Source organism: Dendropsophus ebraccatus, chromosome 4 (assembly GCF_027789765.1).
Source record: "Dendropsophus ebraccatus isolate aDenEbr1 chromosome 4, aDenEbr1.pat, whole genome shotgun sequence".
NCBI classification, from domain to species: domain Eukaryota; kingdom Metazoa; phylum Chordata; class Amphibia; order Anura; family Hylidae; genus Dendropsophus; species Dendropsophus ebraccatus.
The window spans coordinates 80,319,772-80,346,940 of NC_091457.1; the positions used below are offsets into that span (position 1 = coordinate 80,319,772).

The 27,169-nt window shown below is 42.8% G+C and overlaps 1 protein-coding gene across 2 annotated transcripts in view; it reads right to left on the reverse strand.

Moving 5' to 3' along the window:
- Nucleotides 1–6,670: 6,670 nt before the first annotated feature.
- The window catches only part of MARVELD3 (MARVEL domain containing 3), a 30,658-nt gene continuing 10,159 nt past the window's right edge, over nt 6,671–27,169 (reverse strand). Inside the window, exons 2-4 of one of the 2 annotated variants that reach the window (XM_069966139.1) lie at nt 22,481–23,045; nt 14,077–14,186; nt 6,671–7,435 (exon numbers count right to left, since the gene is read on the reverse strand). In XM_069966139.1, coding sequence (XP_069822240.1) covers nt 6,864–7,435; nt 14,077–14,186; nt 22,481–23,037 — 1,239 coding nt within the window. In that variant the 5' untranslated portion in view covers nt 23,038–23,045 and the 3' untranslated portion in view covers nt 6,671–6,863. Of the gene's footprint in view, nt 7,436–8,559; nt 10,015–14,076; nt 14,187–22,480; nt 23,046–27,169 lie in introns of those variants that run through there. The other variant, XM_069966138.1, reaches the window with a different exon arrangement.

Sequence of the window (27,169 nt, forward strand, 5' to 3'; positions counted from 1 at the left end):
CCTACTAGTGTCATTCTTTGTTCTGATCAATGCTGTGTTGCAACAAGAAATTGTCGCGTATCGGGAAGTGAAGTATTGTCTTAATGTTTTCATTTTTCCCCCAGCTACCCGGAAAGATGGGTTTCTATTGAGAGAGGGGTTCAACTTTGATATGGTTGATGCTTTGTTAGAAATCATTGACATTACTGATTTAGGCTATGTTCACACAATGTATATTTTTGTAAAACCACGGCCATACGTTACATTGCTGTCTATGGGATTCCGGCCGGATATTATACGCTCCGGCTGGGATCCCTAGTATGTCAAGTTTTCTGTGGCTGCTATTCATTGAATAGCGGCCTCAGAAAAGAGTCAGTGCACACTATGGAGTGAGCACCTCCAGCCGCAGGATCCATAGTGTGCAGTGGAGAGTTCTGATGCGGGCACGCACGGATGCGCTTGCATCAGAACTCTGCGGCTGCAAAGATCATCTGGCTGAGATGATCTTTTCAGAGACCTGCCGTTCCGTCACCCGGCTGGGTCACGGAGCGGCCGGTCCAATATGTAGTCTGCACATGTCTTCAATAGTAATGTCTTTGAGGCAAGAGTAACTTTGTACCTCACTCCTGAAGAATCTACAATGATTTAAAGATCGCTGTTTTTCTGTGACAGTGTTGGGGACACCACTTGTTTACTAAAATGTGAACTATCCAGAAATATCAGTGCTCTGGTAAGTTATCCTTGTGGTGTACATTAATGAAACAAAATTTAAAATGCTACGAGGTTCAGATACATAAACCAGTGCACGTTAAGAGCTTTAGTATTTCTATAATAACCAGATTGCAGGATTTACTACTATTTATGTGTTTGCCCATATAAATAGGTTTCCATTAACCAATTGAGGTACTGGATCTTTCACCCCAGTTATGTTGGTAATGATTGTGTAGGGCCATGTCTATGTTGCCTTTGGGTTTTATTTTACTTGTGAAAGGTTTGTCTCTTTGCATATCTGGGCAGTCTTTAGCTCTCCCTCTGGAGTCATTTCTTCTCTGCTCTTACAGAAATAGTAAGCGATAATGACACTAGGAAATGTAGAATTAATTAAAGTTGGCAAAACATATTACGTAGCTGTCTGATAAGCACTCTGTTTACACACTGTATTTTTTTAAATTAAAAACAACGGCCATTCTTTTAATAATGCAGTGATTTGCAAACAGCCATTGTTTCACAAAATGAATTGAATAACGGCCATTAAAAAAATGTTCATCGCATTTATTTCCAGGCCATTGTCTATAGACTTCAATGCATTGTTTATATATAGTGGGAACATCTTAAAGAGAATGTACCATCAGGCCCAGGCTGAAGTACTGGAGGTGAGCTGACCCACCCCTAGTGGGAGGAAATTGATTCTAGTGGAGCTGTGTCATTGAGGGGCAGGGGTTTCCTCCCACTGGGGGTGGGTCAGCCTACCTCCAGTGCTTCAGCCCGGGCCTGATGGTACATTCACTTTAGGATGTTTTCCCCTCTCCATAGGATAGTCAAAAGTAACAGCTGTCAGAATAAAGGAGTGTTCCATTGCCAGAGCTCCATTCATTCTTTATAGGGAAGGTGAACATTCGGTGTTTGGGAATGTTCTGTGGCCGTGTAGGGAATGAATAGAGCTCTGGCAACACATTTATAGTGCGTACCATTCCAGGGACAACTTTGTGCAGATCCCAGCAGTTGGAGCCCCACTGATCTGCTTGTTACTCCCTATCTTGTAGGTAAGGAATAACATGTGGAAATACTCCTATAGGGTGCGTTCACACGTACAGGATCAGCAGCAGATCCGTTGTAGATTTAATGGCCCAGATTTGCTTTGCTTTGAATCTGCGCCATTAAATCTGCTGCGGATCCTGTATGTGTGAACGCACCCTTGAGCTGACAGCTGTTCCTCTTGACCACCCTGTACACAGGCATGTTCTCCATAGGGAGAGAAAAATAAGTCTTACACTTACCCTCCCCATGGAGAACAAAAGAACACTCGGCTATGCCAAACGTTTCTGTGAATGGGGAGGAGGAGCGGTGGGCGGGCGAGATAACTGTAGGATGGTCAGTTATTGAAGGTGTATGGGGGCCTTTAAGGTGGCTTTACACTTTGGATAAAAATTTTTGCCTGACAACTTCCAACACTTCTTTTCAGGCAATAAGCCTGTCATCAGTTGGCTAAAACAACCATTCATTGTTACACTTTAGTTGAAATAGGTCGATAATCGGCTTGTGTAAACACAGCGAACGATGAAGCGTTGAGCAAGAAATCATTCATTTTGGTTTTTCAACATGTTCTCAAATCGTTGGTTGTTCGCTGAAAATTCACAGAGCGCTTCGTGTAAACAGTCTTTCACAGATTTAACCTATGTGTGAGATGAGTTATCGCTCCGTGTAAAAGGACCATTAGTCTAAGGTGTATTGGCAGATTTAGGGTCCCATTACACAAAGTGTTGTTTTTTAATGATTGAGGACTAACGATAAACGATCGCAAGCTAAATTGTTTATAGTTACCCTGAAATCGTTCACCATATTACACAAAACGTTAGTTACGATCATTACTATGATAGTTTACTCCTTCTGATCCCTGCAAAACAGTAAACTGTGCAATTACACTGAACAATTAGTGAAAAAATGCGGAACTTGAGCGAACGAATGTGGAATTACAGCGAACGATTAACAATGATTTTAGGTTCAGATCTAAAGGAACGATCAACGACACACGAACGATTTTTCAATCGTTGCCTGCAATTACACCGAACGATTATCGTTTAAATTCGAACTATACAACGACTTTTCGCACGATAATCGCATGTAATAGGGCCCTTACTTATTGATCCCTCAAGATTGTTTAGGTATATTTGATATAGGGTTTATAGTACGAAATGTTCTAATACATGCCTTAATAGCACCCCTCTTACTTTAGCATGGCCGACTAACTCTCCCACCCTCAAAGTCCATAGATCTTTTTGCTATGTGACTTTGGACTGCAAGAATCCGTGAGGTGAAAAGTAGTTTGACTTACATTTCACACAGATTATCAGAAATGTAGCTTTTTGTCATCTTTATTATTTAGTAGGTAGAAATGGGCAGCTAAATACAAAACACCATTGAGAAAGGATAAAGCAGAAAGTCCTGAAACTAATTTCTGCCATGTGGAATGTGGGTTTGGGTGGTTAACAGGTTTTTTTTTGTTTTTTTTAGGATCCATTTGTGAAGGAAGCTAACCAAGCCCCCCTCCCCCACCACTATGGCAGGGGGAAGGTTTAAGGATAGGTAGAGGACTTAGGCCCCCTAATGTGTTTATAAAGCACTGCATACAGAACACTCCTAACATCTCAACAAACAACATTATATCAGAATATATATAAAACAGGCTTACCTGCTGCACCAACCATGACTTCAGCAATGGACTACAACCTAGCTTTATAAGCATCTTGATCCCTTCTGAACAAAAATGTAATTATATAAAGATTAAGAAATGCATCTCTTGAACTGGTGGGGGTTACTTTATGGACACTGCCCTCTGGGGAAAGCCAAAGAAATTACAGTCTCTAAAGCCATTATTTGTACATTTTTATTTTGGCAAAAAGCAATAATGTTGTATATATGTACATGTTTTCATTTAAACATTTCTTGATTTTAAGCTTTGCTGGTGCAGAAAAAAAGTTTCCCCTGAAATGTTATATAATCTGTCCCCAAAATAAACCGCTGTTAATTCTGTTTTAAAAAATCTCTTATAAATTATGTTGTAATTAAATGGAATCTGCTGTCTGATCTTTCCTGGGTCCAGTTCTACTTCCTAAACAAGGAGCCATGTTAGGGCATATGCATCATATGTAATTGCTGTGTTTGAAATGGAAAATCCAGCATAATCATACGGCCGAGAAGGTAATGGCCTACAGGGACATAAGTTTAAAGCTCAATAGACTAAAAATAATAGAAAGGCACTGGATTTGCAGGTTCTTGAAGTGTCCGGAATCCCAAGCCAGGGGAGCACGGAGAAACAAATGTTCAGGAGTGTCAGATCGATATTTGGTTAACCCGACAATCTGACACTCCTGAACATAAGTTTAAAGTTGAGAAAGTGCTTGATATCAGAGGTATGGTAAGCGGTCGGTTGCTCTACCAGATCCCTTTCACTTACTAAATTCAGGTAGTGGTCCTTGCTCACAGTCCCTCATAATACCATGCTCGAGCAATGACTACAGCAGGTGATTTATTGCTGGATTCTCCTTTAAACCTGCAATCACTTTCATGCAACCTGAACCATTAGACATGGGATTGTCCCTGGTGGCTTTTACCTACCCTGCTAGTCTTGACTGATAGATTCCTTGTTTTGTTACAGGAAGAGATCTCAATCACAGATTTGTGGTTCAGGCAGCACAAAAGTGAGGCATGCCCATACGCAATGTCTAGTAGCTATCCGATGTTGCTGTAACATTAGGCAGCTATTGATTAGAGATGAGCGAACATTGGAAAATCTTAGGTTCTATAGAACTCGAACCTTGTTGAACCTTCCGCATTTGATTGCTGATGCCTTCCCGGTCCATGGGGAAGGAGGAGACAGCCCAGGTACCGCCTGGAATTCCGGGATTCAGACTAGGTAATAGCCTGAATCCCGGAATTCCAGGCGCTATCCAGGCTGTCTCCTCCTTCCCCACGGACCGGGAAGGCATCGGGAATCAAATGCGGAAGGTTCGATAAGGTTCGAGTTCTACAAAACCTAAGATTTTCCAATGTTTGATCATCTCTACTATTGATCATTGCCAAAAACATGCCCCTCCTCCCCCATCTGAGGAAGTTGGCAGAGACGATAAGAGGGAAGAAGTGAGGTACTAGAGAGCAGAAGAGGTAGTTATCTCCAGATAACACCTTTAATGTCCATAGGCTAATATGCAATTTATTTTTGCCCATATGGGCAGTATTATATTATGTAGGGCTGATTTAGTAAGCTCAGTGCAAATAAAAGGGATGTGCTTGAGCCGTGACAAACGTACTTGGAACTCATTTTTTTTCCTGACTATACTTGGTAATTCATCCAGTGCATTATTTAGAAGGGTTGACATGGAGCACAGGGAGAAAGCTCCTCTCTCTATGCCAAAGCATGATGGGGGAGTGATACCAAACATTTTTAAATGTCTTCACCCTTTACTGTACTATAGGGGCCAATATCAAGAGTGACTAAAATTGCCTTTACAATGCAGGTAATACATTAATAAAACAGTTGCCCAAAGCCAGCTTTTATTTTTAATAATATTTCTGAGAAAAGCTAAAACCCGGTTGCTATTGGCTCTATTGTTCCTGAGCAGGGTTCGATAGATCTCTCCCATTGCGTGTGTGTGTGTAATATATATATATATATATATACACATACAGAGTGGTCCAAAAAAATGTATCCACTGTTTAAAAGTCCAATTGCAAACTAATTGACGGAATTGTCTCATATTTGGTAGTGTACTAGTTTGTAGTTGCAGCAGTCACCACACAAGCGTTGTATTGTTTTGTCAGATAACAGTCGCCGGATAGTCTGTGTTCGTAGTTGCACCTAGTTACTCGAGTAAACATGGCTGGCGCAAGGCTTACATTCGATGAAAGGAAGTCAGTTTTGAAGTGGTATTTTAAGTAGGAAAACATTAATGAGGTTCAACGGCAATGGCGAAATGAGTATCAAACAGAGCTACCGACACGTTTAACGATTCGTCGCATTCGAAACAAATTTGAAGCCGAAGGCTGTGTTAAAGATGTACACAAACAACGAACTGGACGACCTTTAACAGTAACAAGTCCAGCTAACTCCCGTCATGTGTTACAACAATTCACTCACCACAGAAGTCTTTGAGACAGTGTGTCCGTGAAACTGGAGTGAGTCGCTTAAGTGTTCGGCGAATTTTGAAGACAGCAAAGTGGAAGTGCTACATCCCAAGATTGCTACACGCAATGAACGAGGACGACCCAGATCGTAGAATGGAGTACTGCGAGTGGTTTAACAACATGGTGCACAACGATGACGAGTTTGCAGAGATGATTGTGTGGTCTGATGAGGCACAGTTCAAACTCAATGGTACAGTAAATCGCAACAATTGCATCTACTGGGCCGCCGAAAATCCAAACGTCCATGTCGACTAAGCCGTGAATTTGCCAGGAGTAAATGTGTGGTGTGGGTTGTCGTACCGGGGCTTGATTGGGCCATTCTTCTTTGACGGCACAGTTACCGGTGAGGTGTACCTTCATAAGCTTCAGACATCCATTTTACCTGCAAATCCGAGACCTGTATGGAGACGGAAGATTTTACTTTCAACAAGATGGTGCCCCAGCCCACTACCAACATCGTGTTAGGGCGTATCTCGACGGAAATCTACCAGGAAGATGGATAGGCCGTAGAGGTGCTGCGGAGTATCCACCACGTTCGTGCTGCAGCTCGGCGGCATTGTTTGTGTGTGGATGTGAATGGTGACCATTTCGAACACCTACAGTGATATCTTTAAGTTGGACTTTAAGCTACACTTTCACCAAATATGAGACAACTCCGTTGATTAGTTTGCAAGTTATGGACTTTTAAACAGTGGATAAATTTTTTTGCACCACTCTGTGTGTGTGTGTGTGTGTGTGTGTGTGTGTGTGTGTGTGTGTGTGTGTGTGTATATATATATATATATATATATATATATATATATATATATATATATATATATATAAATAAAATTAGACCGATAGATATACTGTATGGTTAGTATATTTTACAATATATTTTGGCTGCATTTTCCCTAGTAATAATTCTATATAAAAGACGTATAAGAGGATGCATCCATTGATCAGTATGTGCAGAGTGATAGAGAGATTCTTTTTACTACAGATCACTGCTGTAGGGCCGCCTTTTCCCTGTATGCCCGGATAGCCAGCACAACGCTAAAAGCATACAATATGATTAGTAAGATGGCAAAGGTTGCTGCTCCCCCGTCGGTCCCAGCGAGATAACAGTTCATCCACGTGAGTCCATTTCTGGCATACAACCTTTCTCTCCTCTTGCACACATCTGTGGAATTTATTTGAAGAGCAAAATGTAGAAACACCCCCACTGCAACTCCATAACCCAGTGATGCCACAGTGCTAAAAGCAGCCTCAATCAGGAGCCATTTCTCAGACATATCAAGTAGGTGCCTGGATCCATGAGCCAGGATGGCAAGTGTCACGGTCCCTGTCAGCAAACATACAGTAACACCCCCATATATCAATGGAGATCGCAGTAGAGTAAATTCCTGGTCCAATTGACGCACCACCTGCAGCTCTTGACCCTCGAAAGGGTAATAACCACCTCCAAAACCACCACTTGCCATGCCAGCACTGAACCCAGATAGGGTGAAATGGGAGGACACCACACAAATCAGAACCAGAGCGTTGAGGGTCACCTCCAACATTTGCAGAACACCTAGGTAAGAAAGAAAAGAGGCTAAGAAACCCGCTTTCCATGCCACTCACCGAGAAACACCATGATTTGTAAAAAGTTTGAGGTTGGCAGAAAAATTTTAGGTTTTGTAGACATGAGTACTGTTCTGTGCGATAATGGTCACTTTACACAAACCTGAGGCCCCATCTAAAATGTCAAATAGAAAATCTACAGCCTCAGACCTACTAACTCAGGTATGTCAACCTTTACAACTTTATTTTTTTAATTGTTCCAATGCATCTAAAATGAAAGAGAAAGCAACTTTGTAAATGACTGTTTGCCAGTGTACGCAGTGTGATGAGATTCTCAGATAAATGTGGCCAGAACCTTAGCTTCATACTGCCTCAACTGGCAACCCCAGGTGCTGGCTGCAATGATAAATGCGTATGAGAGGAGCAAGCCATTAACGCTGCTTCTAATGGTGCGTTTACACTGACAGATTTATCTGACATTTTTGAAGCCAAAACCAGGAATGGATTTGAAAAGAGGAGAAATCTCAGTCTTTTCTTTATGACCTGTTCTCTGTTTATAATCTGTTCCTGGCTTTGGCTTCAAAAATCTGTCAGATAAATCTCTCTGTGTAAACAAACCCTAACAGCAGCATTCTGCAAACCCGTGTCTTCACAATAATACTACAAACTATGTAATTTGATTCTGCATCTACTCTTTTTCCCTTCTTACCAAAGCTGGGTTCACACTACGCTTTTACAATCCGTTTTTTCAACTGTTTTGGCAAAAGACTGATGGAAAAACAGATGCATTTGTGTCCATCGATTTTGATCCCTATTAAAGGATCAAAATGCATCCTCTTTTTTTAAAGTACATAAAAACGTAACTGACCTTATTTTTGCGTACGTTAAAAAAAACTGATGCGATTTAATCCGTTTTTATATTGGAAATCAATGGAACAACAGGTGCACATAATTGGATGAATAAAAAAAATGATTGCAAAAACGCAGTGTGTGAACCCAGCCTTACTTGCATTTGGTAAGTTAGCAGAATATATTGAACAGTATGATAGCACCATCAGACTACACTGGGTTTGTTTTATAGCCTATTACCATAGAAACATATAGGTCTGCATACAAACTTTAGACTCAAAAGTGTCAGGAGATATTAAATAAAATGCTAAACTGCTTTAATTTAGAATTGTAGAATTTAGATCTAATGAAACAATAGATTTTAGGTTCTCTTAAAAGAAAATCATCCTTACAATCAAACTTCCAGGGCCACTGGTAGCCATTAAAATCTGTTCCAGTGGTGCTATAAGAGGGAGGACCCAAACTGCAAAAAGACAACTCCTTTAAAGTGACTCTGTACCCACAATCTGTCCCTCCAAACCACTTCAGATAGCTGCTTTTAATTTAAGATATGTCCTGGGGTCCGTTCGTCAGGTGATGCAGTTACGGCCGTGGCTTACATTGTGTATGCATTAGGCTGGCACCACCTCTCTGTCCCTCCTCCCCACCCTCTTCATCATTAGAAATGCTCCAGGCAGATTGTCTCCTGTGTGAACATTGCACAGGTGCCTTAACGATACAGACCATGTTTAGTATTCACACAGCTGCCTAATAGTAGGCAATCTGCCTGGAGCATTCCTAATGATGAGGAGGGACGGAGAGGTGGTGCCAGCCTAATGCCTATGCAATGTAAGCCACGGCCATAGAGCACGGGGCTGCAAGTTTAAAAGTTGTTTTTTTATGACAATAACTGCATCACCTGCCGAACGTGCCCCAGGACAGATCTTGGAGTAAAAGCAGTTATCCGAAGGTACAAGTGGTTTGAGGGGGGAAAATTGTGGGTACAGAGTCGCTTTAAACCATACTTTTACACTATAAAAGTACATTTTAATGAATTGATTAGATTAATGATTAGATAAATACATTTTTATTTTATACAAAATTCTTAAAAACAAAGTTGTATTATACAAATTATACCATGTTATATGTATTAGAATTCAAGTGTGTTAACTGGCTTCTTTTTATGGCGACGAACAGTTTGGAAACCTTTAATAGCAAAGAATGCGCTCATGAAAAAAACTATAATGGCCATGCAGGCAAAGAGGGCAGAAGCAATGTCACCACCATGAAAGGCACAGGTAAAGCCTTGGTAACCTTTGCTGCTATACAGTGTCTCACGGTTTTTGCAAACCTGGGAATTGTATGCATCTTGTAGATGCCTAAAGTAGAAATAAAGAGCTGGCACGTAGCCAACAGCAATAGCAACGTCTAATATGCACTCCACCAGAAGCCATATGGGCCAGTGCCATGGGACCCGGAGCACACCAAGAAGGACCATAAGACAACTGAAAGCCATGAGAGCACCCCCAAAGGCCATGGAAGCAGTGACTGTGGGAAGCTTTAGATTGTAAAACTCGACATCTAGCTCCTGAGCCTTCTGTCCATCTGCACCACTAAAACCACTGTAGGCCCCCCCAAACTGGTAATAATATATTCCTCCTAGATTGGTAATCCCAGTGTAGCCCCCTGTGGAGTTGTAGGACACGGAGCAGCATATCAGGATCAACAGGTTGAGCAGGACTTCCACAAGCTGACAGCAAGCTGTAAAGATGGAGAGTAGATGATGACGCATTATATCTGAGAGAATTAACACATATTAATTGAACAGGTAAAGAGGCTCTCTACTAATATGTAACACAAAAAGAGCTTTCTAACTGCGGCTTACTCCTCTTTATAGAGAACACAGGAACACTTGGCCAAGCCAAATATTCCTCTGTATGGGGAGGACAGTCACCAGTAGGTTGAATGATCGTTAGTCAGTTATTAAAGGTGTATGGCCACGTTTAGGTAGTTTATCTATAGCAATAAAAGAGGCTGAGAGGCAGCACATTGCTAGCAACTGTTCCCCAGGAAGCTGAGGAAGGAAGGTATGTTTGTTACCTTCCTCCTCTGCGCTGCTCCCACGCTGTTAGTTGGGGTAATCTTCGCTTCGGTGCACTTTTAGGAGCACTGCTGCATTATCCGGCCCGCCCGCTCCATTAAATCATAAGAAGGAGTGGGCAGATTAGGCAGCAGTGCTAACGGGGCTCCGGAGCAAAGATTACCCCCACTAACAGCGCTGGAGCGGCTCAGAGGAGGAAGGTAACACACATATCTTCCCCTATATAGTTCCCCTTTAAAGAACTACCTTTATAACAAAAATTGTGTTCTTTTGTGTTTTTGGCCCCTAAATAAAGCCAAAATGGATGTCGTCATTCATGTTGCTATGGTTATGTCCAGGGAACATTATAAAAGTATTCGGATATGTCCAGGAAAAATTATAAAAATATTGATTCATAAAAATACAACCACCTGCCAAATAGTGTGTATGTCCACTTCGTGCCACCCAAAAAAACATTTCACCCTTCTGTTCAGACTTAGGAATCAGAGCGGAGAAGTTCCACCGGAACCCGTCGCTCGCCACCGCGCACATCTCCGCCCATGCCATAGACTCCATTCTATGGTTGGGCGGATTCGACCGTCCGTCCAAAGAATGAACCTGCCCAACCATAAAATGGAGTCAAGGCAGGGGCGGAGATGTGAGCGGTGGCGAGCGACGGAATCCATCGGAACTTCTCTGCGCTGATTCCTCAGTCTAAAAATACCCTTGAGCTATGCAGTCCACAAGATCTCTGAAGCTGTAATGTGGTATTTGACACCAAGACATTATAGTTTTCTCAACAGCTGGTGAGGAACATTGGTATGAATGTACAAGGCGGTTGCTTATCTTGGGTCAGGGTAATATTTCCTCCCATTTTACAATTTACAACAAGACTCAATTAGGAGTGTTAGCATGCAAATAAAAATACCAAGGGCCATGCAATAAACTGAGATTGACTGTTCAAGGTGCAAAGTTGTTGTTCTGAACTTGCAGCGATCAATGAATTATAAAAAGTCAGAGGACTACCAACGGTGAGAAAACAGAGGAAATGACAGAAACAGATAGGATACTGGAAGTAGTAGTTACACAAAGGACACATAAATTGGGCCTCGTTAACCTGGCATCATTCTGTCAGATTTTCATGACACGATTATCCTACGCTATGGAGCTATTCTTGATGGAAAAATTGAAACTTGATGAATGGACCCTATAAAAAGTCATGTATGACAATGGATAGTGTAAACCCAGCCTCAGCTTTAAAAGAGAATCTGTCAGCACCTATGGAGGGGGAGTGGTGATGACTTTGTGCCGCACTTTGGCCCGCCTCACCACTACCTCCTCCCAGCTTGTATTGAATATTCATGGCGCCCGTCCCCCGGCCTCCTAGCGACAGCATCTGTAGCTTCCTGGTTCAGTGTAGTGCGCGCACGCTCCCGCAGCGTGATTCGCGCATGCGCCGTGGTCTGTCGGAGCGGCGCAGGCGCACTCAGAGCCAAAGCCTATGCCCTCAATGGCTTCGCTTAGTGCCGCTCCAATGCACTACGGCGCATGCGCGAATCACACCGCAGGAGCGTGAGCGCACTACACAGAACCCGGAAGCTACAGATGCCGTCGCTAGGAGGCCGGGGGATGAGCACCATGAATATTCAATAGAAGCTGGGAGGAGGTAGTGGTGAGGCGGGCCAAAGTGCGGCACAAAGCCATCACCACTACCCCTCCATAGGTGCTGACAGATTCCCTTTTAAAGCTGAGGCTGGGTTTACACTACGGATGCAATTGTGTGTACTCTTTTGATCCATATTTTTTTATTGACTTTCGTTATAAAAAAAAAATTACAAAAAGGATCAAAACGCAGCTTTTTTTTAAATGTACACAAAAACATATTTAATCTTAATTTTGTGTACGTTTAAAAAAAAAAGCGTTTTGATCCATTAGGTTTTATAATCGAAGTCAAAAGAAAAACAGATGCACACAAATGCAAAAATGGATGAAAAAAACTGATTGCAAAAATGTAATGTTAACCCAGCCTGATGCTGACTGCGTACTGCACAGTACACATCATTTTAAGAGACGGCAAACTGTATAGGAGACTGAAGCAAGCCTTTTTATCCAGTAGCTAAAAAAAAGAAAAACTGAGATACAGCTGCAAAGTGCGGAAGCCACAAAAAAACACTGGTTTTGTCATTTTTGCACCAGTCAATTCTATAGGGGAATATAAGGTATCTTGCAGTTTTGTATTACTTACGTTGCAAAATTTTACTATTTATGCACACTTGATATAATGTATTTTCTTAAAACATCAATAAAATAGTATGATTAAAAATACAATATTAAATCAATTATAAAAAAATAAATAAAAAAAATTATATATTATCTCCCTCCCTTATCATAAATGCAGAATAATTGCTATAGGGAATATAAAATATATACATTACCTTAATTTACTGAGCTTGAGTAAACTTCTCTGCGAAACCACTTGAACCCTGTTCCCATCTCCTCCAAGCAACCTACCACTTGCATGGTGAAGATACCAGCAGCGGCCATCTACCACACGCATGGTGAAGATACCAGCAGCGGCCATCTACCACACGCATGGTGAAGATACCAGCAGCGGCCATCTACCACACGCATGGTGAAGATACCAGCAGTGGCCATCTACCACATGCATAGTAAGATACCAGCAGCGGCAATCTACCACATGTATGAAGATACCAGCAGCGGCCATCTACCACATGTATGAAGATACCAGCAGCAGCCATCTACCACATGCATGAAGATACCAGCAGCAGCTATCTACCACATGCATGGTAACGATACCAGCAGCGGCAACCACATTATTACGTAATATTAGTATATGTAATAATGTGTAACTGATTTAGATGGAGAAGCCTGTGTGTTACCTGCCTCCACCTCCTACCGGAGATCAGCAGGACATTTTGTCTTGGGAGGCGAAAGATATTAAATTCTGCACAAATAAGACAAACTGTATCATCGCTCTTGGAAATTTCCTCTGTTTTTCTCACAAGAACAATGTAGAAGAAAAAGAACCATGAGGCAGGCGCCAGGGATGACTTGCAATTATTTTCTTACTGTTCAAGACTTTCTGAACTCTGCTTGAAGAACAGGAAAAGCCACTTTAAAAGAACAAAGTTCTCTTATGTTCTGGTTTCTGGAATGGTATCAAAACAATACTGTCCTACACACAAATGGTTGCTTGTTTGGAAGGCAGGGCTGCAGCAGCTACAGAATTTCTGTGACTGGGACTACTCATTATTTAACAGATTAAATCTCCATCTAATGACCTACACTGAGTTACATTACATACTCTGGATTAATTCAAAGGGTCTAAAACAGAATCGGGTATAACTTGCCTACAGTGACCAATCACAGATCATCCGATATAATGAAAGCCGATCTGTGATTGGTTGCTGTGCGCAGTTAACACCACCTTCTTTTTTACCCCCCTTTGATAAATCCGGGCCTCCATTCACATCCAGAGCTGCTTACAAAATATTTCTGGTTTCCCTATCAGCCCTTTAGTGTTTCTACTAAAATTTCCAGCTTAGTGCACCAGGAGGCAATAAAGTTTATCCAAGTCATAGAGGGTGAAACTATGACATGATGGAAAAAGGATTACAGTACGTTTATCAGAATTCTGAATGCATCTCTGGATGTGACTGGAGAATAAAATATAACATCAGAAGCTCACTAGCATACATATTGGTATATTTTATGTAACTTACCACGTCCAGTGCACAGATATTTGCACTTGTGACAGTCCAAGATCCCGCCCTCTGTTTGTGCTTCATAATATTCCATATCATGCAGCTCGGCACCATTTGGCGGTAGTGACCTTTGATGTAAATTGTAATAAGGTTTAGTTTCACCAATTCCTAAATCAGACATATTGTGGCAATAAAGAGGCATACACAATGAAAATACAATCAGAGCTGTGGAGTTGGTAAGCCGCAGCTCCGACTCAGACTCCTGAATTTTATCAGGACTGACTCCGATTCCTGCTCCTTCATAAATGGCCGGTCATATACCTGGGGAGTTATTTATCACACTGGCTCAGCAGCTTCTCCCTAATGTCCTACATAATCCTGGGGCGATTTCTGAGGCAATGAGGAAAGATATAAAGCAGCTTCTCCTGTGTGTGCAGTGGATGCAGCCAGTCTCCAGCCTCCATGTCCTGAACAACTCAGAACTAGACTAGATGGAGCAGGTGGTCTTTTTCTGCTGACAATCTTCTATGTTTCTAACTAAATACTCACCATACACACAGAAACACTGCTAACAGTGCCAGATACCTGTAATATAGATGTCAGCCAGTGATATAGAGGGGGTCACACATAGTGATATAAAGGGGTCACTGTGGGTGTGGGGGCACGCCATAGCACACACACACACACACCCTGCTGCAGCCCTAGCACACCCACACACACCCACACACACCCACAGCCTGCTGCAGCCATAGCATGCACACACACAGCCTGCTGCAGCCATAGCATGCACACACACAGCCTGCTGCAGCCATAGCGCGCACACACACGCAGCCTGCTGCAGCCATGGCACACACACACAGCCTTCTGCAGCCATAGAACACTGAAGAAAACACCACATTGAGGACAGAGCTTACTGCTACACTACTTATGTCTTCTCCTCCTCTATATTACACAGTATATCTTCATATTACACTGCTGCTCATATACAGTCATCCAGCATCCAGGAAGAGAACAGCACAGATCTCCTTCCACACAATGGACTCTTCCAGCTCAGAATCAAACTGACAAATAGTGACCGATGACTTTTCCCCGACCACCCTTTTCTAATAGGGCCAGTGTCCTATTACAATGTTGCTCATAATATATATTGATAAGCAAAACTTATAAAATTCATATCAAAACTCAATTTTAAATTGTTCTAAGATTTTTTTTTAAAGCCGAAGTTGGAGTCGGTACATTTTTTCCAACTTCAGCCAAAACTAGTTCTGAATCCAACTCCACAGCCCTGAATACAATAAGTTTCCCAGTATAAAAATTAGAATGGTGCCTTCTGGAGTGTAACATAAAATTAAGTGCGCAAATTTTCTGTGGAATCACTGCAAATCCACATTACAGTGGAGGTATCGCGTGACTAGACAAGGTCTTTCAGAAGACTAGACTAGTCTTTCAGAACGGCAAATTTTACATGTTTTTCTCCTGCAATGGTGTTGAGAATATAGAGAGGATGGGGTGATTTAGGAAATAAAGTCGTTAATAAAAAGGGGCAGGAGGAGTATTGGAGCCTGCTGAAACAGTTTAAGAGGTGTATATTCATTCAGACAATGATTACACATGCCACATGCGGGCACGCAATTGCGGACAGAACATAAAAACAATGTTATTCAATGGTCCCGTTCACATGTCAGTATGTGTATACGAAGCCGCGATCCATGCCGCAAAAAAAATGGACATGTAATGTGGACCAAATTTTTTGCGGCATGGATCGCTGGGGTAATGAAGCATGGAGCACTACAGATGAACATTGAACAGTGCAGGCTGTGGGTCCGCAGTCACGGGCTGCACTATGGGTGTGTGAATACAGCCTAACTCTGTTGTTTCCTGCGAGTAATGGATTTTCTAAAAATCTGTTGCCAACGTTTTGGAACCATAAGACACCTTCAGAGGTTTTGTGCATCCATGTCTTTACAGGTCAAAGTTGTCAAGAGGGCACACGGAGGCCTATACAATATTATGCAGGTGATTTTAGTTTGTATTGAGTGTAGTCTCCGATAGATTCATGCATACTAGATTTTTAAACTCTGGATTTGTCATCAAGTACTTTAAGGAGTTTTAAAAGGGTTGTTCAGCAAAAACAATGTCTTTTAAATCATCTGGTGCCAGAAAGTGAAAGAGATTTGTAATTTACTTTCATTAAATAATCTCAAGTCTTCCAGTACTTATCAGCTGCGGTATGTCCTGCAGGAAGTGTTATTACTTCCAGTCTGGAGAGCAGGAAAGATTTTCTATAGGAATCTTCTACTGCTCTGGACAGTTCCTGTCTGGAACAGAGGTGGCAGCAGAGAGAACTGTGTCAGACTGGAGAGAATACACCACTTCCTGCAGGACATATACCAGCTGATAAGTACTGTAAGACTTGAGATAAGTACTGTAAGACTTGAGTAAATTACAAATCTCTGGCACTTTCTTGAACCAGTTGATGTGAAAGAAATTTATTTTTTGCTCAACTACCCCTTTAAGAATAATCAAAAACTATGCCCTGTGCCTCCCCGTGCATTAAAGGGATTATCCTGTGCTGCAAAAACATGGCCACTTTTCCCCCTCTCTTGCACCAGATTGGGTGGGGTTTCAAACTCAGTTCCAATTAAGTAAATGGAGCTTAATTGCAAACAACACCTGAACTGGAGACAAGAGAGGGGGAAAAGTGGCCATGTTTTTGTAGCGCTGGATAACCCCTTTAACCCCTTAAGGACAGAGCCTGAAATGGCCTTAATGACAGAGACAAATTTTATGAATATGACCAGTGTCACTTTATTCATTAATAACTTCGGGATGCTTTTACCTATCCGGCTGATTCTGAGATTGTTTTCTCGTGACATATTGTACTTTACATTTCTGGTAAATTGGAGTCGATACTCATAACGAATCTTTATGAAAAAAAAACCAAATAATGTGAAAAAATGCATTTTTCCAACTTTGAAACTTTTTTGCTTATACAGAAAGTGGTTATACCACACAAATTATATATTAAACAGCATTAGCAACATGTCTAATTTATGTTGGAAGCATTTATTAAACGATCTTTAATTTTTTTTTAGACAATAGGAAGCTTAAAACATTAGCAGCAAATTTCCAAATTTTCAGTAAAATTTCAAAATCAGATATTTTTAGGGACCTGTTCAGGTTTAAAGTGTATTTGAGGGGCCTGTATGTTAGAAAGCCCCACAAAGCACCCCATTTCAGAAACTGCACCCCCCACACTCTGCAAAAGCATATCCAGAAAGTGTTTTAACCCTTTAGGGGAGTCACAGAAATAAAAGCCAAGTGTGTAAGAAATTTGAAAATTTAAATTTTCTGTGCAGAGATTTTATTGTAATCCAATATTTTTCATAATTATAAACCTATTACCAGAGAAATGCACCCCAATATTGATTGCCCCGTTTCTGCAGTTTATAGAAATACCCCATATGTGGCCCTATTGCGCTATTTGACGCAACCACAAGCCTCAGATATAAGGGAGCGCCTAGTGAATTTCAACACCTCCGTTATATTTGGTCATTTTTGACTGTACCACTTCAGGTTGGCAGAGGCTCTGGGGTGCCAAAACCTAAAAAACACCCCTAAAGGGAAACCATTTAGAAAACGACACCCCTCAAGGAATGTAACAAGGGGTGCGGTGAGCATTTGGACCCCACAGGTGCTTCACAGATTTTCCGAACAATATGGTGTGAAAAAAGAAAAATTGATTTTTTACACTAAAACGTTGTTCTAGCCTTCAATTTTTCATTTTCTTAAAGGGATAAGAGGAAAAAAAAGACACAAAATGTGTAGCGCAGTTTCTCCCGATTACGGAAATGCCCCACATGTGGCGATAAAGTGCCAAGGGGGCGCAGGACGAGCCTCCAAAGGGAAGGAGCGCCAATTGGCTTTTGGAAGCTGAATTTCACTGGAAAGGATTTCAAGGGCCATGTCGCATTTACAGAGCCCTCGTGCTGCCAAGACACTGGAACCCCCCCCCCCCCCCCCTATTCTGGAAACTACAACCCTCAAGGAATCTAACAAGGGGTGCATTGAGCATATGGACCCCACTGGTGACGGGCACAAATGTGGAACAATGTGACGTGAAAGGGAAAATTTTTATTTTTTTTACTTTCATGGCACAAATGTGCCCGTCATCAAGGGATCCATATCCTCACTGCACCCCTTGTTAGGTTCCTTGAGGGGTGCAGTTTCCAGAATGGGGTCACTTGTGGGGGGTTTCCAGTGTTTTGGCAGCACGAGGGCTCTGTAAATGCGACATGGCGTTCATCATCCATTCTAGCCAAATCCAACCTCCAAAATCCAAATGGCGCTCCTTCCCTTCGGAGGCTTGCCCTGCACCCACATGGCGCTTTATGTCCACATGTGGGGTATTTACGGACTCGGGGGAAATTGCTCTACACATTTTGTTTTTTTTTCCCTCTTTTAACCCCTTGTGAAAATGATAAATTCAAGGCTAAACCAACATTATAGTGTAAAAAATGTAATATTTCATTTTCACGCCACATTGTTCCACATTTGTGCCCGTCACCAGTGGGGTCCATATGCTCACTACACCCCTTGTTACATTCCCTGAGGGGTGTAGTTTCCATAATAGGGTCACTTGTGGGGGGTTTCAACTGTCTTGGCAACACAGGGGCCTTTTGAATGCAACATGGCCCCTCGAAATCCATTCCATCCAAATCCAGCCTTCAAAAACCAAATGGCGCTCCTTCCCTTCGGAGGCTTACCCTGCACCCGCATGGCGCTTTATGTCCACATGTGGGGTATTTCCGTACTCAGGGGAAATTGCGCTACACATTTAGTGTTTTTTTTTTTTATCTTTTAGCCCCTTGTGAAAATGAAAAAATCATGACAAGATTAATGATTTAGACTAAAAATTTTACAAAAATTACACTAAATGTTGGTCTAGCCTTGATTTTTTTCAATTTCCACAAGGGGTTAAAAAAGAAAATGAACACAAAACGTGTAGGGTAGTTTCCTCTGAGCACGAAAATACCCTACATGTGGGCATAATGTGCCATATGGGCACAGGGCAAGCCACCAAAGGGACAGAGCGCCATTTAGAGACTGGAATGGAGGATGGAGGCCATGTCGCATTTACAAAGCTTCTGTGTTGCCAGGACAGTAGAAACCCCCCACAAGTGACCCCATTCTGGAAACTACACCCCATAAGGAATCTAACAAGGGGTGCAGTAAGGATATGGACCCCACTGGTGACGGGCACTTACGTAGAACATGTGCCGAGAAAATAAAAAATACAATTTTTTTCATTTTCATGTCCCAAATGTGGCTGTCACCAGGGGGCCATATACCCGCTGCCCCCCTTGTTAGATTCCTTATCGGGTGTAGTTTCCAGAATGGGGTCACTTGTGGGGGGTTTCTACTGTCCTGGCCGCACAGAGGCTTTGTAATTGCATCATGGCATCCTCTAATGGGAATGGCGGCCATACCTATGTAGCTGGGGAAAAGGGACAATTCTAATTTATTTGGGGGTATTAGGCCAATTATTGGTTTATAAGGTTGAAAATGACAGGTGTCCATCAAATTCAACCTGTGTTGACCCAGGGGAAGGCAAAAAACCCTTGTGAGGCAGACGACAGTAGCGTCATCACAGGGGAAAAATTCCTTCCAGACTCCATAATGGCGATCAGAATAATCCCTGGATCAACGTGACCCCTGAAATAGGAATAAGGGACAGAATTTAGATAATGTGGAACCCCAATGACGTGTGGTGCACCTTGAAGCGATCCAGTATGCAGAGGCCGGGGGTCATCAGGACAGGTGTCACACGGGAAAATGGTGTCCTTCCTGATCCCCCTGTTACGCCACACTCTGCACTTCTTCTGGGGTCTCCTGTTTTCCAGTGTGGGGGACGTCACCTGGAAAATGTTGCCCTGGTGCGATACGGGGTCCTTCATATCCAGAAGCGCTGGGTCCACTCCATGGCTGCTAAATATTAGGGCTCTATTACTACTTCTGATATGTTCGGATCGTGCCGCAAGCTACAGGGCAGCGAGGGACCGGAAGAGGGGGTGCTGGTATAAAAGTTATCCCCGTACAGGTGGTAACCTTTATCCAGTAGTGGGAAGATCAGTTCCCGGACGATCTTCCCACTTGTTCCGAGGATGGGGGGGAGTGGGCATCTGGGGGCTGGATTCGGGTGTCCCTTCCGACATACACTCTAAGGGTACGTGCACACTGCGGAATCGCAACAGATAACCCTCCGTGCATTCCGCAGTTGGCACCCGTCTCCACACGTGTCATAGACTCCATTCTATGCACGGGCGGATTCCGCTCTCCGTCCAACGTATTCATTCTTTGGATGGACGATGGAATCCGCCTGTGCATAGAATGGAGTCTATGACACGGGTAGAGACATGCGCCCGCATCAGTCCGCCGGCGGGTGTCAGCTGCGGAATGCACAAAGGGTTATCCTTCGCCATTCCGCAGTGTGCACGCACCCTAAATCTGTAAGAGTACCCAGAGGTATGCTCACAGAGTTTGTAGAATTTCACGCCATACCGCCATCTCTTATTGGGACGGTACTGGCGGAAAAGACGTGTCTGGGGGGCAGCGTACCCCCCAGACATGTCACTGGATGATGAGGATGAATGGAGGAAAGAAGGATCCCCCCCCATTCATCCTCACTGGCTGTTTCGGTGTCTGAGGCAATAATAACGTATGCGTCCGACGCCGAAAACACCCTGGGGGCTATCTTTATACGGGGACTAGTATATGGGGTATGTAGTGGTGTAGTGTCAAACTTTATTCAATGTAGTGTGGTGTAATGTAGTGTTTTTTAGGTGTTTTTTTTTTTTTACAGTAAGTATAAAAAAAACCTACGCCAACAAAGGCGTTGCTGATAAATGCCGCACTTATCAGCTGACCGTGGCAGTAGGATATAGAAAAAAAACACCCTACGCCAAAAAGGAGGAGTTGCTGATTAGCAGCGCACTTTCGTGCGATGCTGATCAGCACTCAGCGGCGATAGGGTGCGGAAAATAGAAAAAAAAATTTGGAAAAAAACAAAAAACTTTTTCTACATTCTGAACATCCCTGTAGCTGCTGATAAGTGTATTACACATATCAGCCGCTAGGGGGCAGCAGAGCGCAAAATCCGGAAAAAGACGAGGCTGGAGCCGAAAATAGCCAAAAAAAGCCGATGGGGACCGCCGGAAAGAGCCGAAGACCGAATGAGAAGACGGAGGACGCCGCGAACCCGGAAGACGCCGATCAGGACCCCGGGACAGGTGAGTAATGTACAAATACCTGCTCTGGACCCCTCAGCCATGTAGCTGAGGGGTCCAGAGCAGGTATTTGTACATTACTCCAGAGCAGGTATTTACTATTTTGGGGGACTCTGATCGCCGTGCCACCGGCCCTATCGCCGTAAACGGCCGTCTGGTACCGGCCGGCCGTTCACGGCGATCGGGCCGGTGGCACCGTTACCACCATTACTTTTTACAGTAATGGCGGTCGGTGCCGTCCTCGGACAGCACCGACCGCCATTTTTTTCCGGGTCATCGGGTCACCGATGACCCGGAAAGGTTCCGTTCGACGCTATTGGCTGATCTGAATTGATCAGCCAATAGCGGCGATCGTAAGCACGGGGGGTGTTAACCACCCCCCGTGCCGAGAAGCTAAGATGGCCTGCTATGATTTATAGCAGGCCATCTTCCCCGATCGCTGTGTGCGAACACGCAGCGATCGGGGAAACATCGGGCATAAATTTACGTACCAGGGCGCGAGAGCGTAAGTTTACGCCCGATGTCGTTAAGGGGTTAAAACAACAACCGAACACATACTTAACTCCTCGTCTCCCACAGAAATGCGGCTCTCATCCTTTTCAGCTGCTGGTGCTTCTGTGTCGTTCTTCCTTCTTCTCATGATGCCCTACTCAGTCTATCATGGAGCAGAACGAGGGAGCAGGATATCAAGAACACTACAGGAAAGGGACCTAAAGCTACACGAGCTCCAGCACTGGGTGGTAAAAGTATGCAGACAGTTGTTTTAATGCAAGGGAGGCTTAGTATTTAATTCTTCTGCTATGTACAAGAATAGGATTGCAATAATATTGCAGTAGTATACTCCATTTGCAAAAGAGTATACTACTGCCGCCTACATACAATCATCTCTGCTATAATACTGCTGTCTGCATACACAAAAAGACTATGCCCCAAATGTATCAAAGTGTTTAATATAAAAACTGGTGTGAAGGGGCCACAGCAACCAATCACAGCTCAGCTTTCATTTTGGCAGAACTAAATACTGAGCTCTGATTGGCTGCTATGGGCAGTACACACCATATTCTACTTTACCTACTTTGATAGCATCTACAATACAACCCTTGAGCTCAAAGAGTACTTCTGACTTCTGCACTCACCTCTCAGATGGATAGTAACGGTCTGCATCTCTTTTGTTCACTGACAGACTATGGTGGTCTACGCTGTTCACGTAACGCTCTTGATTTCTTTCATAGTCATCAAATTGTTTGTGGCTCCTCTCCTTATGGTGACTGTCTCTTTCCTCATATAAACTTGGTAAACTTTGTTTGTAATACACATCTCTTTCTTCATAGCGATTCCTGTCTGCTTCGTTTCTGCTGTGTCCTCTATCATTATAGTGTCTGTCTCTCTCCTTATTCCTGTCCCTACTCTGCTCACTGTCTCCATAATGCTTCTCCCTTTCATGGGGATGACCCGGACTCCTGTCTTCTCGATGCCTGTTTTGCCTCCTGTCTCTATGATACTCATCTCTTTCTTGAGGCCGATTGTGGCTCTGCTTGTGGTGGCTCTTGCTAGGCGTCCTCTCATTGTTATATCCATTCTGATCATAATGATGAGTGCCACGTGCATTCGTATGACTGCTGCGCTGTTCCGATCTGTGTTTTCTTGGAGCTCGATTCTCCTCGTCACTTGGATAGGGACCAAAATCTACCATTCTCAGACCTAAAATAAAAATATTGGGGGGAATTTATTTCTTACAATCTACGTACACACGCAGCATGATAAATTTGAGCAAGCCCACACCAAAATGTGCACAAAAAGTAAAAAGTCACACATAGTAAATGAAACTTGCCTATAAGATAACCATAAAAACCAATAAAAAACAAACACTACAATGTCAATAAATTTCCCCCACTGAATGAGCTTAAAACAGAATGTTTTAACATCAAGGATCTCCTTAAAGGGAAACTAGGGCTGCATTTACACATCTGTGATATATAGTCCTTAAGCTGACTGTATATCATGAACTGAGCTCTTCAATTTTTACAGAACTCCCAGTATAAAAATTGACTGATTATGATACAGTGAGCTCCGAAAAAGTTAAAGCTCTATGCACCAATCTGCCCCGGCCAGCCCACCCCTTCTAACAAATATTCATCAAGTGCTCTGCATGACGTCGCTCCAGCGCTAATAACTGCAGAGTGCCAGATTAATATTTATTAGGAGGAGCAGGCCGGTCAGTGCGGATCTGTGTACAAGCAGTGCAGTAATCCTGCCCCCAGTGCACCTAACTGCCTCATTTACATATATAATAAACTACAAAGTTCCAGGAAATGGAATCAAGAATTAAGGAAAGAAAATTACCTTTATCCGCAGCACTAGAAATCACCCATCTAAAGCCCTTCACCTTGTTTAATTGGCAAGCGGCTTATCAGCCGCCTGCCTTTCAACTCTGTTCCGCTCCCTGCCGCTCCTACCTGGGTTCTGGGAAAAACTGGATCCAGTGCTGGGAAACTTTTCCCAAGACTAGATCCAGCTTTTCTTAACACCCAGGGTGAAGCAGCAGCATGGTGTGAAACAAAGTTGAAAGGCAAGCGGCTGATAGCTTGCCAATCAAACAAAGTGAAGGGCTTCTTTCACTCATTCACTCATCTCTACTCAGCACCCTGTGGGCTATATGGACATATCAGCAGGTTGATAGTTTTCTTTTGAATTTGGCATAAGGGTGCGTTCACACGTACAGGATCTGCAGCAGATTTGATGGCCTAGAATTGATTTGCTTTGAATCTGCAGCTTCAAATCTGCTGCAGATCCTGTACGTGTGAACGCACCCTAAGGCTAGGTTCAGACTATGTAACTGTGCGGCTGTAATTGTGCGGCGGTATTTTTGGTGGTTCATCCGTACGCTGGAAAGTATACGATATACGGCTGCACAGTGCACACTATGTATGAATCTGCGGCCCTATCGTAAACGGACCCGTAAAAAATGAACAAGACCATTGTTTGCGCCTGGAAATGCGGCCGTGGATTGACAGGCGGTCCGTACGGAGTACTTAAAAAATAGCCGGCAATGATGCCGAATGCCGATGCCTCTATTAGTTAATATATTAAATTAATAAAACACATTTTCTTTGTAATAAAGTCCCTTTCGTTGTTCAATAATTTAATTCTAACGAATCCATCATTTTGCAATTAAATATACTGTTAAAATAAATATATATATAAATAAATGTATATTTATATATATATTTATTTTTTGACAGTATATTTAACTGCACAATAATGGATTCGTTAGAATTAAATTATTGAACAACGAAACTGATTTAATTTCAACGTAAATGTGTTTTATTAATTAAATATTAATTAGTACAGGAAGCTCCATAAGCCGTTAATTCATATGCCGGCAATAGAGCATTCTGTACTAATCATCACTTTAAGTAAAACATCAAATGTTTCTTCTAATTATGTTATCACAATAGCATTATTAGAAGAAACATTTAGAATTATATGTGCGCTCAGCTGATTGGCTGATCGGCTCAGCGCACATATAATTAGCGGGTCCGCAGCACAGTGACTTCATTGTGCTGCGGACCAGCGAAGAGACAACATCGGGGTGAGTATAGAGCTCTCCCCACCCCCTCCCCTGCACTGCACCCATCCCAGCAAGGAAGGGGGGGTCACTTAACCCCTTCCTTGCTGGGATGGGTGCAGTCTGACATCAGTCTGGCCCCCAAGGGGTTAAGGGGGATACAATACATCCTCCCTTAACCCCTTGGGGGCCAGACTGTAAGCAGCGATCTGTAAAGATGCTGCATACTGTAAGGAGCACAACACCGCTCACAATGATGGGTGTTGTGCTCCTGTTTGTGTGTTTTTTGTGTGTTTCTCCCTTTTTGTTTTTCAGATATCGGTATCCTGGGGATTACGTCGGATTCCGTGGACTACGTCGATGACCAGCGGTTGTTTTTTTTTTTTTTTTTTTTATAAAATGGTCAATGAGGGGTGTGGGGGTGTTTTTATTTGAATAAAAAATTTTTTTAACTTGTGTCTTGTCTTTATTTCTTTACTTTATAGACTTAGTTGTGGAAGCCGTCTAATAGACGGAATCTATTACTAAGTTGGGGCCTAGTGTTAGCCGGTATAAAATGGCTAACACTAACCCCCTATTATTACCTCAGTACCCAATGCCACCAGGGGTACTGGGAAGAGCCGGGTGCCAGTGGTCCCGGAGCGTCAAAATTGGCGCTCCTGGACCGGGCGGCAGCAGGCTGGTAAGATTTAGGCTGGGGAGGGCCTAAACCAATGGCTCTTCCCACCCTGGTGTTACCAGGCTGCTGTCATTTGTTTTTTAACTCGGCTGGTTATACAAATAGGGGGGACCCTATGCGTTTTTTTTTAAATTATTTTTTTTTTTTAAAAAACGCATAGGGTCCCCCCTATTTTTATAACCAGCCGGGTTAAAAACCAAACAACAGCAGCCTGGTAACAGCAGGGTGGGAAGAGCCATTGGTTTAGGCCCTCCCCAGCCTAAATCTTACCAGCCTGCTGCCGCCCGGTCCAGGAGCGCCAATTTTGACGCTCCGGGACCACTGGTACCCGGCTCTTCCCAGTACCCCTGGTGGCATTGGGTACTGGGGTAATAATGGGGGGTTAGTGTTAGCCATTTTATACCGGCTAACACTAGGCCCCAACTTAGTAATAGATTCCGTCTATTAGACGGCTTCCACTACTAAGTCTATAAAGTAAAGAAATAAAGACAAGACACAAGTTAAAATTTTTTTTTATTCAAATAAAAATACCCCCACACCCCTCATTGACCATTTTATTAAAAAAAAAAAAAAAACAACCGCTGGTCATCGACGTAGTCCACCGAATCCGACGTAATCCCCAGGATACCGATATCTGAAAACCAAAAAGGGAGAAACACACAAAAAACACACAAACAGGAGCACAACACCCATCATTGTGAGCGGTGTTGTGCTCCTTACAGTATGCAGCATCTTTACAGATCACTGCTTACAGTCTGGCCCCCAAGGGGTTAAGGGAGGATGTATTGTATCCCCCTTAACCCCTTGGGGGCCAGACTGATGTCAGACTGCACCCATCCCAGCAAGGAAGGGGTTAAGTGCCCCCCCTTCCTTGCTGGGAGGGGTGCAGTGCTGGGGAGGGGGTGGGGAGAGCTCTATACTCACCCCGATGTGTCCTCTTCGCTGGTCCGCAGCACAATGAAGTCACTGTGCTGCGGACCAGCTCTTTATATGTGCGCTCAGCCGATCAGCTGAGCGCACATATAATTCTAAATGTTTCTTCTAATAATGCTAATGTGATAACATAATTAGAAGAAACATTTGATGTTTTAATTAAAGTTAAGTGATGATTAGTACAGAATGCTCTATTGCCGGCAATATGAATTAACGGCTTACTGGAGCTTCCTGTACTAATTAATATTTAATTAATAAAACACATTTTCGTTGAAATAAAATCAGTTTCGTTGTTCAATAATTTAATTTAAACGAATCCATCATTGTGCAATTAAATATAGTGTCAAAAAATAAATATATATATAAATATACATTTATTTATATATATATTTATTTTAACAGTATATTTAATTGCAAAATGATGGAATCGTTTAAATTTAATTATTGAACAATGAAAGGGACTTTATTACAAAGAAAATGTGTTTTATTAATTCAATATATTAACCATGAGAGGCATCGGCATACTGCAGAGGATCGCAAACCCCGGTAATAGCAATTCATGTAAACTGTTTCCCTGCTTTCCCAGATGCATTCTAGAGGTGTTTGCATCACTTTCTTAAGATTTTAGTTGTTATTTTTAGTTGA